This window comes from Theropithecus gelada, chromosome 4 (assembly GCF_003255815.1).
Source record: "Theropithecus gelada isolate Dixy chromosome 4, Tgel_1.0, whole genome shotgun sequence".
NCBI lineage: Eukaryota > Metazoa > Chordata > Mammalia > Primates > Cercopithecidae > Theropithecus > Theropithecus gelada.
In genome coordinates, this window is record NC_037671.1 from 18,513,830 (window position 1) to 18,532,540 (window position 18,711).

At 53.6% G+C, this 18,711-nt stretch overlaps 1 protein-coding gene across 2 annotated transcripts in view; it reads left to right on the top strand.

The window, feature by feature from the left end:
• JARID2 (jumonji and AT-rich interaction domain containing 2) overlaps positions 1 to 18,711 on the top strand; it is a 277,495-nt gene that overhangs the window by 249,256 nt on the left and 9,528 nt on the right. For both annotated transcript variants that reach the window (XM_025383086.1, XM_025383087.1), the window contains exons 7-15: positions 1,389 to 2,427; positions 5,839 to 6,341; positions 9,505 to 9,597; positions 12,127 to 12,245; positions 12,336 to 12,406; positions 13,635 to 13,749; positions 16,530 to 16,635; positions 17,445 to 17,627; positions 18,153 to 18,283. In XM_025383086.1, coding sequence (XP_025238871.1) covers positions 1,389 to 2,427; positions 5,839 to 6,341; positions 9,505 to 9,597; positions 12,127 to 12,245; positions 12,336 to 12,406; positions 13,635 to 13,749; positions 16,530 to 16,635; positions 17,445 to 17,627; positions 18,153 to 18,283 — 2,360 coding nt within the window. The remainder of the gene's footprint in view (positions 1 to 1,388; positions 2,428 to 5,838; positions 6,342 to 9,504; positions 9,598 to 12,126; positions 12,246 to 12,335; positions 12,407 to 13,634; positions 13,750 to 16,529; positions 16,636 to 17,444; positions 17,628 to 18,152; positions 18,284 to 18,711) is intronic.

Consider the following 18,711-nt stretch of genomic DNA (forward strand, 5'->3'; position numbering starts at 1 on the left):
AGTACAAAGGTCACTAAGACTCATTACCTGCCATCTGGGGACCTTCGTCCCCATGTGAGGGCAGCCTGCACAGCCTTGTGGTGGCACTGGTGTTTCAGTGCCCTCTTGGCCATCACTGCGTGAGGCCAGCTCTCCTGACCAGGAGGTGCAGGCTCCCCCGACCCTGGCATCTTCCTCTCAGGGGCTGTTGGGGAGAAGAGGGGGCTCGTGTTTCTGTTCCGTGTTTCTCAGTAATTGTGTGATTTTTAGGCTTCTTCCTTTGGAGATGGTGGTGGTTATAAAACCCTGAAGTCCCTGACTTTAAACTCATATCATAGGTGGAAAGTAATGCCCAAGTTGTTAAGTGGTGGGTCAGTGGCTACATCGTGACACGGAGAAGACATCCCCTCAAAACCAGCATGTCCGGGAGCAGCCCATTGGGGTCCCTTCATCATTCTTGTTTGATGAAGCCTGTGCATTTATGGTGTCTGCCATTGTCGCTCCCCATTTTCTGTGACATTTGTGTGTCCCAGGATTACCGTGGCATCCAAGCTGTAAGACTGCCTCTGTTTGCCCAGGTCCCATAGAACCCAATGGAAAGTTTGTCCAGGGTGGGAAAATATGTGGGAAAGTTTGTAAAGGGTGGGAAAATATAGGAAGGACGTGTGCAGATGAGGGTTGGCATGTGTTGCTCGCCGATGAGGTCGGGGCATCCCTCTTCCATCCAGCCTGGCCCTGTCCGGGGCTTGTCTCCACAAGGAAAGCAGACGGCAGCTGCTGACAGTTTGCAGCCACACCTCCGGGCCCGGCCTGCCACCCGGAGCCAAACCACATGGGCACTGCTGTTCTTTTCCTTCCATAGTATTTTTGTTTTCCTTCTTTTTTTAGCCACATAGATTTCTAAATCCTGTGGGCAGGTCGTGCTGCTATGTGGAGCACAGAAATAGCAGACATGACTTTTCTTGGAACAGGGATGTGTGTGTGTGTCTGTCTCCACTTCCCCCAAGGAAGCAGGATCTTGCTGTCATCAACTCTTAGAAGCTCAGGACAGGTGATTGTCTGGCACGTGGGGAGGTCTTCATTGTGAAACACCAGATTTCCTGGAAGAGCCATGGGAACGTGAAAATACACACAGGAAACGCGGCTAGGAAGTGCCTGGGGCAGGCTGCATACTTTTGTGAAGAAGGATAGGTGTATAGTGGATTCCGAAAGTGGACATCGCTGCTTAATTCTTGGATGTGTATTTTGCTTCTCTTTGCTGGCATTTCCACATCTCTTCTTATCACAAACAGGCTGCTGGTTCTGTTCATCCCCAGCACCCAGGGCCCTTTCTCACGGGTGGGCCCGTCGTTTTCGTGGCAGGTACTAATTCTGCGTTTTTTTCCGCCTCTGCTTCTGCTGCTCCACAGGTTTCTAAGGTAAACGGAGTCACTCGAATGTCATCTCTGGGTGCAGGTGCAACCAGTGCCAAAAAGATGCGCGAGGTCAGACCTTCACCATCCAAAACTGTGAAGTACACTGCCACGGTGACGAAGGGGGCTGTCACATACACCAAAGCCAAGAGAGAACTGGTCAAGGACACCAAACCCAATCACCACAAGCCCAGTTCCGCTGTCAACCACACAATCTCAGGGAAAACTGAAAGTAGCAATGCAAAAACCCGCAAACAGGTGCTATCCCTCGGGGGGGCGTCCAAGTCCACCGGGCCCGCCGTCAATGGCCTCAAGGTCAGTGGCAGGTTGAACCCAAAGTCATGCACTAAGGAGGTTGGGGGGCGGCAGCTGCGGGAGGGCCTGCAGCTGCGGGAGGGGCTGCGGAACTCCAAGAGGAGACTGGAGGAGGCACACCAGGCGGAGAAGCCACAGTCGCCCCCCAAGAAGATGAAAGGGGCGGCTGGCCCCGCGGAAGGCCCTGGTAAGAAGGCCCCGGCCGAGAAAGGTCTGCTGAACGGACACGTGAAGAAGGAAGTGCCGGAGCGCAGTCTGGAGAGGAATCGGCCGAAGCGGGCCACGGCCGGGAAGAGCACGCCAGGCAGACAAGCACATGGCAAGGCGGATGGCGCCTCCTGTGAAAATCGTTCTACCTCGCAACCGGAGTCCGTGCACAAGCCGCAGGACTCGGGCAAGGCCGAGAAGGGCGGCGGCAAGGCCGGGTGGGCGGCCATGGACGAGATCCCCGTCCTTAGGCCCTCCGCCAAGGAGTTCCACGACCCGCTCATCTACATCGAGTCGGTCCGCGCTCAGGTGGAGAAGTTCGGGATGTGCAGGGTGATCCCCCCTCCAGACTGGCGGCCCGAGTGCAAGCTCAACGATGAGATGCGGTTTGTCACGCAGATTCAGCACATCCACAAGCTGGGCCGGCGCTGGGGCCCCAACGTGCAGCGGCTGGCCTGCATCAAGAAGCACCTCAAATCTCAGGGCATCACCATGGACGAGCTCCCACTCATAGGTAGGTCTGGGCTGGGGGGTGGGGGGAGTGTCCCTGCCTGCCCCAGATCCCTGCAGTTCCCTCACAGTCTTCACGTTCTCTTCCCTTGCAGAAGCTCCAGTTCGGCTCCCCTGTCTCGGGAGTAGTGGGCTTCTCAGCTCATTCCCCCTGCAGCCCTTCTTCCCAGGTCCTGGGTGTTGGTGGCAGGACAAGAATGGTATTGAGCTTGGATCTGGGGTGGGCCCCTTGCTTCCCCTGGGCTGTCAACTTCTACCCACAACTGCTGGAGTCAGAGCAGGGGCCAAGGGGTCAGTGGGGAACGCTGCCCCTCTGGATTCTGCTAGACTGCCACTGCAAAGCGCCACTGACTGTTGAACTTACAACAGACATTCCTCACAGTTCTGGAGGCTGGAAGCCCAAGGTCTAGGGGCCGGCAGGGTTGGTTTCTCCCAGGGCCTTCCTCCTTGGCTTGTGGATGGCTGTTTTCTCCCTGTGTCCTCACAGGGTCCTACCTCTGTGTGTGTCTGTGTCTTTGGATGAGGGCCCATCCTACTGACCTCATTCTAACATAATTACCCCTTTGAAGACCCTGTCTCCAAATTCTTTCATGTCCTGAGGTACTGGGGGTCAGGGCTTCAACATATGAATTTGGAGGGTGCACCATGCAGCCCATAGCCCTCTAGGGTCCTGCAGGACATTTTTTATCCTGCTCAGCCTTGTCTCTTCTTCTTCTTTGTTTTTCCTTGAGCTTCAGTTTCTCTGGCGATGTTGTCAAGGCCACAGGTCAGGGGATCTGTTGACATTTTTTCTGAGACCAGGTGCAGCTCTGGCTGGGGCTGTTGCAAACTTGTCACAGTGGATCCTTAGCGAATGCATATTTGGGCTGTCATGCAGACCCTTGCTCCTCGGGGTGGGCTGCAGGCAGAGACTCCTCTTGGGTTCCCCTGTAGCTCTCCTTCCCTGTCATCCTCTCTTGAGTCCTGGCACTGGGGACACAGGGCGAGAATGAACTTGCCCTGTTAAGGCTAAGTGGGTTCTGTGCAGTGAGGTGCATCCAGGTAAGGTTGCAACCCCCATTAGTCTAGACCCATGGGAGGAAACAGGCCACACCTCCATTTTGGAGATCCTGAATTTTCAAAGGCATGGAGACATGTAGCCATCATTTAAGTGTCAGGGATTTGGCAGCAAGATAGGCTTCCAGGCAGGATGGAGGTTCGGTGGTTCCCCTCAGCAGGTGCCTGCTAGGGCTGATGCCTGAGTAACAGTCACCTTAACTTGCAGGAGTTGTTGGTTTGTGCTCTGCTGTTGGGAATGGCACGTGACAGGCAGCAGTGCAGGGAGCAGACTTTGCACACGCGTGCACCCACGCCTGCTGACCACGTCCCGTGACTGCTTGGGACACAGTGACTGAGTCAGTGATGGAACCGCACTGAGTCCTCCTGCCTTTGGAGACCTGCAGACAGGAGGGAAACATTCTGAGTTTCCCTACTCTGCTAAGTGGATGATGGAGCTTCGAGAGCACACTTGACATCGTAGCAACAGCCCCTTTTGTTTAGAGTAGGTTTTTCTTTACCCTTGACTCCCTTACCCTGGGACAGAAGCCATACTGTGCCTCCCTGTGCTGTGCTTGTTGCCATCTCCCAGAAGTCTAAGGCATCTGACGTTCTGGCCGAGGGGTACTGACTTGCTTATGACCCAGCAAGACCTCAGGGCTGGGGGTCTGAGCTCAGCCATCTGACAGTGGTAGAAACTTAATAACTTTGAAGTAATAGCCTGAAATCCACCCCAGCGGATGTGCCTTCTGCCTCTGTGCAGATTCACTTCCACCGTAGGCCCCAGGGAGCCGCTGTGCCGCTGGTGGGAGTTGGGTGGGGAAGGGGCTTGGCCATGTAGCAGCCTCAAGGCCCTGAATGGGAGTGATCACAGTGGGTGAGGATTCCATGAAGAATTCTTGCAAGTGCTGTGTGATTTTCAGGTGCTCTTGCATTATAATCTACTTAGAGTGAAATATGAAAGTGTGGATTTCCTCCCTTCTCTGACCTGTGTTCTGAGTCACGCGTACGGTGGAGGACTTGTTCTGGTTGGGGACTGGTTTTGGTACCTACCTCTGTAAGTTGAGACCGGGCCTACCTGCCCTGGAGGGAAGAACTCCCGATTGTCAGCCGGAGACCCACCTTGAGTCCCACCTGGGACTCTGGGAGTCTGTGGGACCTGGAGTGAGTTGTGGAGTCTCTGGTCTTAGGTCCCTCCTGTCAAGGCTGGGGACAGTTTCCTCATTGATGTTACCCCCACCCCCCTGTTCTCCACAACCACATCAGCCCACTGTCCTGCCACTTAGTGTGAGTGGAATTCAGGCTCTGTGTCCCCATCCCTGGTCTTGCTGATGTGCCGGGAACTCGCTCTCTTGTGTGTGCTCTGTCTGCCGAGGTGGTTCAGACGCTTCACCTGGTGGGTCCGGCCAGGCTTGGTGTGTGCAGGGACCCTGCCTGGACTGGATCCATGCACACTTTGCCTTTTATTACTTAAAAACAATATTACTTAAAAACAACATATCCCCACACTCTAAAGATTTAAAACGTTATTAATTTATACTTTGTTTAGCATTTTGTTGATGATTATTTTGGAAAATCCCTCCCACCCCCCTTTCTTTATTTGGCCCGATGAAGGTTGCTTTTTCCATTCCCATCTAGAAAAGCCACCGGGCGTGCATTAAAACCTGTCCAGGTTTGATGCGCATTTGCGCTGGTCTGTGACCTGATCAGGAAGGGCACTGAGCACCAGCTTACACACTGAGAAGCAGCCCACTGTCTGGATGGGCGAGGGATGAGGCTAAGGCACAGATGTACTTCCCTGTGTCCTCACGTGGGTGTTGCTCTTTGCTCTGGAAATCCGGCGGGATTGAAAATAAACTAACTTTGTGTGAGTGGGTGGATGGGTGGAGTGAGTGGGTGGGTGGGATTTGGGAGTTGGTAGCAAGTATGTGTGAAAGCTATTCCAGGTGACACTGGGCTGTGGGTGCAGCCAGGACCCCTGCCCGCTCCTCACTGGGGAGCTGGTCTTCTCATGACACCTGCCTCCATGTGAGAAGGCATGCGCCAGTACATGGCACACTGGGATGTTCCTCCCTGTATGTCTGTTTGGCTAGCTCGCTTCCTCTTCAGCCAAGCCCCAGCTTAAATGCTGCCTCCTCAGATGCTCCCCACCTAAAATGGTAGTCCCTTTTTCCACGTGGCCGTAGCATATGGCCGTGACCCATCATTGTGTAACGCCCCCGTCTCTGTAGACTGGAAGCCTGCTGTTCGCCGCTCTCTCCCCAGAGCCTGTCAGAGTCCTGGCTCATAGTAGGAGTTCAAGAATTACAGGTTGAATGAGGAACGTCTTGTTCGTGTCCCTTTCACTGACTGTCCCGTTTTATCCCCTTCGCCGTCCCAGGGGGCTGCGAGCTCGACCTGGCCTGCTTTTTCCGGCTGATTAATGAGATGGGCGGAATGCAGCAAGTGACTGACCTCAAAAAATGGAACAAACTAGCAGACATGCTGCGCATCCCCAGAACTGCCCAGGACCGGCTGGCCAAGCTGCAGGAGGCCTACTGCCAGTACCTGCTCTCCTACGACTCCCTGTCCCCCGAGGAGCACCGGCGGCTGGAGAAGGAAGTGCTGATGGAAAAGGAGATCTTGGAGAAGCGCAAGGGACCGCTGGAAGGCCACACAGAGAATGACCACCACAAGTTCCACCCTCTGCCCCGCTTCGAGCCCAAGAATGGGCTCATCCATGGCGTGGCCCCCAGGAACGGCTTCCGCAGCAAGCTCAAGGAGGTGGGCCAGGCCCAGCTGAAGACCGGCCGGCGGCGACTCTTCGCTCAGGAAAAAGAAGTGGTCAAGGAGGAGGAGGAGGACAAAGGCGTCCTCAATGACTTCCACAAGTGCATCTATAAGGTAGGGGCCTCCGTAGAGCAGCCAACCCCAGCTGCAGGAGTGCGGGAGGAATGAGAGAGGAAGTGGGGCATGCTGTGCACTGGACGGCGCGTTCTCTGACTCCCTGGTGTGATGAAGGAGGGGCGGGCCACCGTGCTGGGTGAGGGTGTTGACTTAGTCCACTTGTGCTGCTGAACTACTACAGACTGGGGAATTTGTAATGAACAGAAATGCATTGGCTCATGGTTGTAGAGCCTGGGAAGTCCAATATCAAGGAACCTAGTGAGGGCCTTCTGGGTGCATTGATGGAACATTGATGCAAGGTGGGGCAGCAAGAGACCCGGTGAGGGAGGGGAAGTCCACTCCACGAAGACACCACGAGTCTATTCCTGCCCGCCCAGGGCCTCAGGTTTCCTTTTCATTAACTGGCTTGCGTGTGCGTGTTGCGTGCAGGATATGCCAGGGATAAGTACCTGGGCTGCGTGCTTTGTTTCCCCTGCATCCCCAGTTCTGTCTCATCCTGGTACTTGACAGCTGCCCAAACCCAGCTGAACTTTTCACTGGCTGGACCCTCAGTGGACGCTGCTCGCTTGTTTTCTCTGCCTCCTCATTTCCATCTGCTCACCTCACTGCCAGCCCAGCGTTGCCAGGTCCTCTCTGTGGAGGGCTATCCCTGATAAAGCCATCAAAATGAATCTCACCATTCACACGCTGTGGAGGGAAGAGTTGGGAATAAACCAGCAAACTGAAACGCACAGCGTTTCCCCATCTCCGCCAGGTCTCACTGCAGCACAGTCATCCTGAGGAGACTCACCCCTCCAAGAAGCAAGGGAGGCAGAGTCCGTGGCTCTCCTCTTGGCAGCCCTCCCAGCTGGCCTGGCTCTGAAGCAAGGCTTGGGGCTTCCTCCTTTCTCCAGCCTGCCAGTGGGTAGCGGAGCACCTGGGGCCCAGCTGGCCGAGCCCAGCTAAGTTGCAGTCTCTGCTGAATTGCCTGGCACATGCGTGTCCTCTGCGGTTCCAGTTCTGGATTCACTGGGAGGGAAGTGTTCTCTGCTCCAGCCCTCGTGAGCCTGGTGGGGGCGTGTGGCTAGTGGGTTTCTGCTGCACTGGGAACTGGCTGTTGGTTATCGCTAAGCTCTGCCATACCCTCAGGTGCCCATGACTTCCTGACTGCAGGCTCTGGCCTGGCCTTGTAGTTGAGGCAATGCGGGCTTCTGATTCCATCACACATCTTAAAAATACAGAGGAAGAGTTGACTTGACCTCTGGCGTTGCTGCTTCACTTTAAGTCCAGGCCCTGCAGGCCCACCTCAGGCTGCATCTCATATACTTGCACACTTCTCTGGAAAGAGATACTCAGTTTTTCTGACCTGAGACCCTGAGAGGGTTTGGGTCCCTTTTACCTGAGTGTCCTCTCCCATTGCCTAAGGCTGCCTGGTGGCCATGCGGTGTGGGGGTTGCAGGATGCAGCCTGCCAAGACACAACTGCCTTGTATTTGACTTCATAAATGTTCTTAAGAGAAAGTGTGACCCAGAGACTTTAAGCTCTAGGGAATTTTATTTGGTGTTTCCTGAATGTTTTACTGAGAAGCCTTTGTCAGGTAAAGTCACTCACTCCTGTGACTTTGAATAGCCAACTGGTGAAATGAGAAACTGTCAATGTTTTTACTTTTTACTGAGGAAGGCCAATTCTGTGAGCGTATGTTTGATCCGAAAAAGAGGTTTGGATTTTTAAAAACTCACCCTGTCAAGGATATTTCTAGATTTCATCACGGAAATGTACTGGAGCTCTGCGTGGTGGCCATGGTGACGCCCCCAGGCAGCCGTGTGCCCACGGGGTGGGGACCCTGCTTGCGCAACTCTCTGTGGCACTGGTGTCCTGGCTGCTGACTTTTGTGTGCTGGTGTCATCCACACCTTCGCTCATTGCATTCTGCCTTGGTGCAAAATTCAGTCCCTCCTTGTAGTTACCTTTTTTATGTTACAAGAAGCAAACCATTGGGAGTGGCTTAGAATTTGCATGGAAGTATGTTCCTGTAGTTAGAACCCCATCTAGTTCCTTTGCTGTGGGAGAGAAAGGCACAAGCCAGTGTCTCCGTACCGACTGCGACTGTGGACCTGACGGCACAAAGCACCTGCTGCTCCCTGTTCTGGCCCTGTCACTTCTACAGGAACGCTGCAGTGTCCAGTGCTCTGCGGGGAAGCCTTCCCTGACCACCCTCCCTCACTCCACATGACACCTGGCGACACCTCCCATCCCATATTTGTGTGGTTGAGGCCTGTGTGTTCCCCAGACTGAATGGAAGCTCCATGAGGCCCAGAAGTGTTGTGTGTTTTTCAGGCACTGCTTTGTCTCCAGCCCCTAGGATTTGGCCTAGTACACAGTAGGTGCTCAGGAGATACTTCTGGACTCAAGTAATAAATTTTTCCGGTCAAGAAAGAAACCATAGCAAGGGTCTTAAGACGGCTTCCCTCTGAAAAACGCACCACATTTGGTGTGGTGGGTAAAAGAAGGTGCTGACTCCGGATTCCCAAACTGACACGCTCAGCTATTTTATCAAAACAAGCAAATCATTCTGGATGTTATTGGGAACAGGGGCATCGAAGAAGAGGTGCGGAGGGGACAGCAGGTGGTTCTGTGGAAAGAAGGCGACCAGGTTGTAACTTCAATGAAGGCTGCTGCCCTGGCAGGTGTTCATATGGCACGGACTCTCAGGGTGTAGATGTCACCCCAGTTTCTGTCTCTCTAGCTTCTCTCCTGTGGGATCCCTGGTCATGAGTTCCATCAGGTCACAGCTGCTGATAGCTTCCTCACTGGCCTGCAGCAGCCTTTGTCAGCTGAGGGATTCTGCCTCCAGCGCAAGCGGCTTTTTCAGCAGGGCCTTGGAGGGGCCTTCCATGTTTCCGCTCTGCATCCGCTCGGGGCCTCTGGGTGGCAGCCTCTGTTCCTGGCAGAACAATTTGGCCCTCATGAGGGTGATCCTTGGTGGAGTCTTCCCGCTCCTCTTAGCACTGTGGGTTCTTAGAGAATTTCTGCCTTCTCTGCCTGTCATTAACTCAGGATACAAGGTGACCCACAGCCGCAGGGACGCCAAGGGGCAGCGGCCCATGACAGGTGTGTGGCCTCATTTGCAGTAGGGCTCAGCTTTGCTTCTGAAGCTTTACTCTTTTTTTGTTTTGTTTCAGGGAAGGTCTGTTTCTCTAACAACTTTTTATCGAACAGCGAGGAATATCATGAGCATGTGTTTCAGCAAGGAGCCTGCACCAGCCGAAATCGAGGTGAGAGAAGCGGCCCCTCCCGTTGCCTCTCATGATGTGGGAACCACTCGGCGAGCTGGAGGACATCCTTGTCCTGCCCTGACCCCTGCAGCCCGGTGAACTGAAAGGACTCAGACGGGGCTGAGTTCATCCTCTGTGTTGAGCGTGCACCAGGGCAGCCAAATGTTTTAACTTAGGTTGATCTAAACTTGTTCACAAGCCAAAAACACTATAATGAAGGTGGGGAGTTGCTGAGTGCAGGGGGCGGGTTCTAGGCACGTCCCCAGCTCCCCGTCACCATCTCCTCCTACTTGCTCACCCAGCTGCTTCTCACCCCATCCTCTGTGTGTCTGTTATGCAAGAGAATGTTTGGAATCCCTTGAAACCACAGTTGTGCTTTTTCTTCCCTTCTATTTTTTATTTAATGGGATTGGCAGATTGCCATTTTTGTGCTTCTGCCAACTCTCTTCTTTGAGTTAGTATGAGGTTGGAAAGACAGTGAGCACTTCTGTGCCCAGACCAATTAGGGGGAGTTTTTGTGTGCGGCGCTGCAGGACAGAGACCGGATCTGTTTATTTACCTCCCCTCGGCCAGTGCCCAGCTGAGTCCGTGTGAACTTCCAGCTGCTGACGTCGGTGGGCTCTCAGCAGCGCTTGGTCGTGGAAAGGGAAAGAAACCAAACCCGGATTACTGGTTCAGGGCAGCTGCCGACCGGGGAACAGGAGGTATTTGTTGACCACAGCCTTATCTTTTGGTGTGTGACAGGCTTTTGCTGCCGTTTTGTTTTTTTTTTTCCTTTAATGCCACCTCTTTCAAATAAAATCCAGGGTCGGTTTGCCCCATGTATACATGCTGACCACTGGGGGTTCAGGTATCTTGTTTTGCCTAGGTTTTGGACATGTGACCTTCAAACCTGCTCAGACCAGGATGGCTGGTCACCCTCCCTGGGTGGTGCTTGCTGCCCCACCTCCTGAAAGCAATTGTCAGAGCTTAGGATGTCCAGCCCTGTGGCCTGACCCTGCTTTCCTAGTGTGAGGAATTAGAGGTTTACCTTTAGCACCATCTTTATCTGTCTTAGGACTTAGGTCTCTACTTAGGTGCGGGAGCTGCCTACGCTGTATACCCTGGGTGCGGCCACTGAACGTCACGCAGTGGCCTGACACCCGACCTGTGGCTGTGATTACTATGCTGCAGCCGCCACTGCCTCACCCATCACCAGCCACGATGTCAGCTGAACCCTGGTCTAGGACACGTGTGGCTGCCGCAGCTGCTTCCACAGCACACGTTGTGTTTGTGGTAGAGATGTCAGGTGGAGGAAACTTGGCTTTCTGGGGCTGAGCATTGGACCTGGGAAGAGGCCTTTGTTGCCAAACAGCACGTGTCCTGTGGGCACCTCCCCAGAGGTGCAGAAGTTTATTACTATCCGTAATGTGCATGAAAGCTTAGCTCATCTTACAGCCTCTTATTCAGGAATTAATTCCCTCTGAAAGTCTGGATTTTGCTCTAGCGGTTGTGTAAATATTTAAACACAAAGGAGAGATTCGCTGGAATTTAAACTTCAGGCCTGGATTGCCTAGTTTCTTGTGCTCTGTCTTCCAAAAAAGGCCAGTGGACAGCCCCTGGAGTTGGCCACCAGCTGGGAGGAGTCCCTTCCTTCCCTTCCCACATCTTTACGGACCCACCAGAAGCTGGTCGCCCTCAGTTTCAGCAAATGCATGGCAGGATTGGACACTCAGGGAGTCTGTTGAGGGAATCCAGTCGTTTAATGTGGAATTCGTTCTTGATTTGTGGAGGTCTGACTCCGCCAGGTGGACCCCCTCTTTGTGGAAGTCAACGCAGTGTTGAGGAAAGTGGTTTCGGCGTTGCTAGTAGCACTTCGTTGAGCTCAACTGGACCCTTTGGTGTTGGGTGCTTGTAAGTTAGGCTTCTTCCCTAAATGTGGTTCCAGCTTTACCGAGGTTTGTGAGATGAGGAAAGAGGACTTAGTGCTTCTGGAGTGATCACTGAGAACAAAGTGGAAGGTGACTGCGCGGGGAAGCTTGTCTCGAGGGAGCCTGGGCACCGCTGCTTGCCTGCAGTCAAAGCATGTTCTGACCCATTCTTTGTCCCCATATTTGTTTAGATGGAACATAAGTCACTTTGGAAGCTTTTTGTAATTGGCAGTTACTGTGCTTAGCATAATGTCCGCCAGGTTCATCCATGTTGTAGCACGCGTGAGAACTGACGTCCTTTTACAAGGTCATGGTATGGAGTAGATTTTGTTCATCCATCTGCGGATGGGATACTGTGGTGGCTTCACCTTTTGGCTGTTGGGAATAACACTGCATAACATGGGTGAGACTCTGCTTTCTGGCATTTGGAGGATATGCTTGGAGGTGACCCGTCATTGCTTTCTGCGTTAGTGTCCTGCTGGAGACACTCTGCAAAGAGAGCGTCTGTTCTGAGGGGTGTGTGCACCAGACATTCGTGTCCCAGTTTTGTTGGGTTGAACTGTGCTCTGTGGCTGCAGCACCTTAGGGGTGCTGACCAGCTCTTTCCTGTTCCCTGCAGCAAGAGTACTGGAGGCTAGTGGAAGAGAAGGACTGCCATGTGGCAGTGCACTGTGGCAAGGTGGACACCAACACTCATGGCAGCGGATTCCCAGTGGGAAAATCGGAGCCCTTTTCGAGGTAACCTGGGATTCTCTCGTCCGTGTTCTTGGGGATGTGACTGCATCCTTCCCCGCCAGTCTGTAACGTCCCTCGTCTTCCCCTTTGCAGGCATGGATGGAACCTCACCGTCCTCCCCAATAACACAGGGTCCATCCTGCGTCACCTCGGTGCTGTGCCTGGTAAGTCTGACTGTGGCCACCTGCCTGTGGCAGCTGTGACCATGAGTCCTACTCACTGAGACTCAGGGCTGGGAAATCCCTTCTAAGCACTGCCAGGGAGGGATGGGGTCTTCAGGCATACAGGGCATACATTGAAAATTGATTTTTAGGCTGGGCGCGGTGGCTCAAGCTTGTAATCCCAGCACTTTGGGAGGCCAAGATGGGCGGATCACGAGGTCAGGAGATCAAGACCATCCTGGCTAACCCGGTGAAACCCCGTCTCTACTAAAAAATACAAAAAACTAGCCGGGCGAGGTGGCGGGCGCCTGTAGTCCCAGCTACAGGGAGGCTGAGGCAGGAGAATGGCGTAAACCCAGGAGGTGGAGCTTGCAGTGAGCTGAGATCCGGCCACTGCACTCCAGCCTGGGCGACAAAGCGAGACTCCGTCTCAAAAAAAAAAAAAGTTATGATGATTAAATGTCTACAAAGCATTTTAAACTGCCTGGCATCCAGTGCTATGTAAATGTGCAACACAAAATAATTCTGTTAAATGCCTAAAAACTTGAGCCTTGAAAACTGAGGTGGTCAGTTCCATGANAAAAAAAAAAAAAAAAAAAAAAAAAAAAAAAAAAAAGAAAAGAAAAAAAATTTTTAGAAATGAAAGGAGTAGCATGATGGTCAGTAGGCTCGCAAGAGATGGATGGATGCTTTGCAAGCTTTAGGGAAAACCAGGGGGTCATGGAGGTTGTGGTCACTATGAATGTGAAGGCCCAGGCCTTGGGGAAGGCGGTTAGGAACCTGTCCAGGTCCTGGAACCTGGCTCATTTCTGAGCTGAGCCAAGGAGCCCTGTGCCCTACTCACCCTGCTCAGAGGCCTCGCCAGCAAAGGGGCTTTCTTGCTTTCTGCCTCTGGCCCTGATGGGGGCTTTTGGGTTTGGTGCCTCTGGTCCTCAGCCTTGGGGCTTGGGGCTGCTGGTTCCTCGGCATTCCTCACCAGGTCAGGTTCCTGTGGCCACCTCCTCATGAGGCCGACGTGCTGCTACTGTTTTGAAACAGTGTTCATATTCTCCCACTTCTGTAAAGGAAGCAGGAAAGAGCAGGTACCTTCTGCTCACTGTCTTTTGTCTGACTTTGAGTCCCATTTCTTTTCCTTCTTGTTTTAGGAGAAGAAAGAGAATTTTACTTATTGTTCCTTTGAGACGTTGTTGCCTAGCCTTTAAAAACGCGCTTTTCACTCTTGCTGTTTTAGGAGTGACTATTCCCTGGCTAAATATTGGCATGGTCTTTTCTACCTCATGCTGGTCTCGAGACCAAAATCACCTTCCATACATTGACTACTTACACACTGGTGCTGACTGCATTTGGTGAGTACACGGCCGCGGGTGGGAGGGGAGGGACTGCAGAAAGTCATATTACCACATTAAGTGGGGCCTGCGGGTAACCTCTTGTCCAGGTGGTTCCACATGCTTGAGAACTTGCTTCTCTGTGTTCAGGCCTGTCCTGCGTTCCCTGCCGAGGCCTTGGGCTGGGATCGCTTCCATCTGTTGGAAGGTGCTGGAGAGTTGGGGTGCTGGAGAATGTTGTAACGCTCTCTGATGATGTGCAAAACTTTTCATATGCTTAGTGGCCATTTAAGTTCCCTTTTCTGAATTACCTGCTTAGGTCTGTTTTTGTTTGTTTTGTTTTGTTATGGATTAGTCACTTTTTCTTGTGGATTTCCAAGAGTTATTTTCACCTTAGGGTTAAGGAACAGTAGTAAAAGTGCCTCACAAAGTTAACCAGTAGTAGTGACTGTGTCATCAGCCCTCTATGAACTGAATATGAACCGTGGCATTTCATGATTGGTTGTTTTCAGCCTCTCTGTAGAGCCAGTGTTTCCTCATCTATCGGTGGCTCTGCGGGGAGTAGAGTTGACTTGGGACTCTCATTCCTGCCGTGTGGAGACGCGCACGTTGTGTACCCCGTGGAGTCTGTTGCCTGGCGAGGTGTTTTGGGTCCCCACCTGTGATCCTGACTCTCACTCTACCCATCCCTGATCGAGGCTGGACTCTTGGGTGTCTTTGTTTATGGCGGCAGATGGGAAATGACTAGAAATAATCAGATGTCTTGTCGTCTGATCGTTTACCGGCATGCCGTCCATGCCATGCTAACTGTGTTTATTGCCCTAATGGGGTGATTAAGCGTTCTTTATTAAAATAAACAAAGTCTTAGGACTCATGTTCTCCCTCCGTGCAGCCAGCGTCGGCTGCAGCCGCCTGGTTTTGGCTTTTCTGGTGAGTGGTGCCGTCGACACGAGGGAGCCCTCCCTTCCCATGTGGGTCTGTGCGCCGTGGACGGTGAGCACGGCGTCCTGCAGGTCCACAGTGATGGGCCCGGGAAGCCCAGGCTGTTGCCTGTGGAGCAGGGACTGATAGGAGCCTTGGGGCTGAGCCAGGCCCGGCCACAGCTGGGGAGGGGACAGCCAGGACAATCCCGAGAGGTGCCTTTGCCTCCGGAAGAAGTGTGGCCTGTGGGGAGTTACACTGGCTGTGGCTGTGCATGGCCTGCTGTTCCTGGGGTCGCCCCCAGACCAGTGACCTGAGGCCCGAGTTTCTTCCGTGTGGATTTGCTTATGGCTTGACGTTGAGTCACAGATAGCAAAATATGATGTCCCGTGTGGGCTTTTTGAAGTCTTACCCGTGGAACCTCATTGAGGGAGAGAAAGAAAAGGCAGGGGTAGGATCAGAGGACATGATGGTGTGTAGTTTTTCTTAAAACATGTGATTTAGGCTAGAAACCCTGTATGTAAATTACCAATCAGTAACAGAATATGTTGGCATTGAAAATAACATGAGCGTTTAAAAAAAATTCTTAAATGTGGCTGTTGCCTTCACTGAGCAACTGAACCCAGGATTTGGCCTCAGAGAGAAACGTTTTCGTCACAGACACTTAGGGGCCGCAGTCGCTGCCTGCTGTGCAAAGGCGGGCCCTGGACCTGGGGGACGGGGGCTGTTGGGAGGGGCTGGCGGTGTTGCCCTGAGCTGCTGGCCCACGTCTTTGTTTTTAGTGGTGGCTGGTGGCTTCACTGGTTTAGCATCCTGAAGATCTGTCCGGCCCCTCTCCACACTGATGTCCTCCTCTTGCCCGGGGAGGAGCCCCTCAGACAGCCTGAGACGCCCAGGGGCAGGGCAGCCATCCCTGCACCCCTGCCCTGCAGGGGCCTCCCCTCACATGCCCGTCATTCATGCTGTGCGCCTGGCACCAGGGGCATCACATGTTGTGAGTGGACATGTGGCCCTGGTGGGCTCCTTGGGACACCGAGGACACGGGCAAAACCCCCTCCCCTCCCTGTGATTGCCGTGAGGAGGCCGCATAGGTCACTTTCTACCTGTACCTCCCACCTTTTCTCACACTCGAGGACCCCTGCCAGCCTCACGCTTAGACCCTGGAGGGTCTGGGAGCCACCACTTCCCCAGGCCACCCTCTGACGCAGTCCTGTGTGCCCTGATCCTCCTGTGTGGGCTGGGTCCTGACACACAGAACTCCCCAGCGGGGAGCAGAGCTGGGGGCCGCTAGGTATCCCCGGAGCCCCACTTCGCCACAGTGTCCGCCAAGGAGTTGGCCTTGAGGTGGTGCATGTGCCTGAGCCTGGCTCTTCCCCAACTCTGTGCATTTGTAGAGGGCAGGGTTTACTGTCCTGGCTGGAGGGCCGAGGGAGCCACATATTCCTCGTCAGGACATTGTCATGTCCTGCTTCTGCGGTGGTCTCTGTTAACAGAAGAAGGGTGCAGTGCCGGAGCCTCAGAAGAGGCCTGTGGAGGCTGTAGTGTGTCTGGTTCTGGTTTATAGGGGTTTGTGAACATCTGTTTCTGGTTTGAAGGCTTTTTGGCTCACCAGGTGGGTCAGATCTGCGGAAAAGATGAGCACCTTGCATCGCGGTGCGCTGCGGTTTGGCTGTGTGCTAGGTGGACGTGGCACTTGCTGCCGTGGGAAATAGGAGCCAGTGGTGACCAGGCACCCGGCCAGGCCAGCGCACTGTCCCTGCTGGCGTGGAGCAGAGCCTCTCCCGTGTGCTCGGGTCCCTGAGGGTGACGGGGGTGGCCCAGTACATGCAGGAGGCCCTTGTCAAGTCTCTGCTTGTCTCTTGTGTCTCTCAATGACCCAGGTATTGCATTCCTGCTGAGGAGGAGAACAAGCTGGAAGACGTGGTCCACACCCTGCTGCAAGCCAATGGCACCCCAGGGCTGCAGATGCTGGAAAGCAACGTCATGGTGCGTCCACTTAGCCGCCGCCTCCAGCAGGAACTGTAGGACCTCCTAGGCACTTGAACATGGTTTCCTATGAACCTGCTTTTCAAAGGCAATGAGAACACAGCAAAACAAATCCCCAGGGTGTAAAGGGAAAGGTCCTCAGACACAAAAGCCAAACTGACCATCCATCAGATTGCACAGGGCGCTGGGGTTTTGCACGGCCTTTGCATCTGTTTTGGGGCTTGTTCATGTTGAGGGCTGCTGTGGACTCTGGGTTTTCTTGTGCCCGCTGCTCCTACCTTCTGGGCACATGAGAGGAATGAGCACAAAGCCTTCTTCACTTGTTTTCAGGAAGTCATGGGGCTGGTGAGCTCCTGGGAGGTGCTGCTTTGGGCTGTGTTCTGACCAGCTTCTCTGGCCTCTGCTGACCCTGCTGGTCCAGCCTGTCCATCTTAGAGAAGACATGGACGGGGGACTCCTTTGTAAGCGCAGCCTGTGGGCCTGTGGCCTACTTGGCTCTGGAGATGAGCCTGGCAGTCTCCTGGTTGTGTAACCTTGTCCCGTTTCCAGCCCCTGGCATTGCCAGGTGGGGAGAGAGGGGCCTGTGTGGTCATCATGTCCTCAGCTGTGCATGAACCTGTCATCACTCTGGGGCCAGTGCAATTTAGAACTTCTTCTTGTGTTATGAATGACATCTTTTTATTTTCCACATAAAGCAATCTTGTCTCCTTGAGAGCAGGCCTCTTAGGGTGCGCATGCCTCACCTGAAGACTGCAGGTGTCCCGGCGCACAGGGAGGGGGTGTGCCTCAGCCTGGCCCTGTCTCCCCAGATCTCCCCGGAGGTGCTGTGCAAAGAGGGGATCAAGGTGCACAGGACCGTGCAGCAGAGTGGCCAGTTTGTCGTCTGCTTCCCGGGATCCTTTGTGTCCAAAGTGTGCTGTGGGTACAGCGTGTCTGAAACCGTGCACTTTGCTACCACCCAGTGGACAAGTATGGGCTTTGAGACCGCCAAGGTAAGCAGAGCCAGCCTCCTCCCGCTGGCTGCCCCCGCATCCATGTGAGCGCCGTGCGTGATTGCACACAGAAGCAGCCCTGCATGTGCGTGTCTATCTGTAGATAGTTCCTTTTGGAATATGTCTTTGAAATTCTTAGGAGGTGGTTGAAAGGTCTTCTAGGAGTGAAAAGTTAGGGATTTGTTTGTATCACAAAGAGTTTTGATCAGACCGTTACTGACAGGACCCCTCCAGTATTGGTTAACTACTGAAGATACTTAAGGTAATTGCTTAGAATGAATGGACAGAGAACCTCCACCCATCGTGAGGTGGTGGCAGCTGCCTCTGGGCAGTGGCGAAGTGCTGTGACTTCTCCTGGTATGTGGTGCCTTTCTCACAGGGAGGCAAAGTTTTGAAGAGTTTTTAATCCAAATGCAATTCAAGATTTAGAAATTCGGACAGCCGGCCTGCCCCTCCACCAAGAAGAAGCTTGACAGCTGCCTAGTCATGAAAATCCACGCTAAAGGGATGTGACTCCTCTTTCAGGAAATGAAGCGTCGCCATATAGCTAAGCCATTCTCCATGGAGAAGTTACTCTACCAGATTGCACAAGCAGAAGCAAAGAAAGAAAACGGGCCCACTCTCAGTACCATCTCAGCCCTTCTGGACGAGCTCAGGTAACAGACTCGGGGCTCTGGGAGACCCCCAGGGCCCACGTCAGAGAGCTTGACCTGGCTGCCCTTCGGGGGCTTAGCCGGGTAGACGCCCGGGGTGAGCAGACAGCGCTCCCTGACTGCAGCCGCAGAGCCCCTTGGCACTGCACGGCTCATGTGATGCTTTTCCAGATGGGCAGAGGCTCAGGGTGTGCTGGTTTTTATTTTAACATTATTTTAGAAAATAATTTCCCCTTGATGTTTGGACTCCGAACCTCCAGCACCAAGAGGTTCCTCCTCTCTGTGGGATTGACTGCAAGGGGGGCTCCCAACCCCTGACACGTACTTGCTGACCCACTGCGTCAGAGCCTGGCTCTGCACCAGTTAGGGGAAGGCGTGGATAGCTGCCCCCGGTCCTCCACCCTCCATTTTCTTGCCAACCTCTTTGTGTG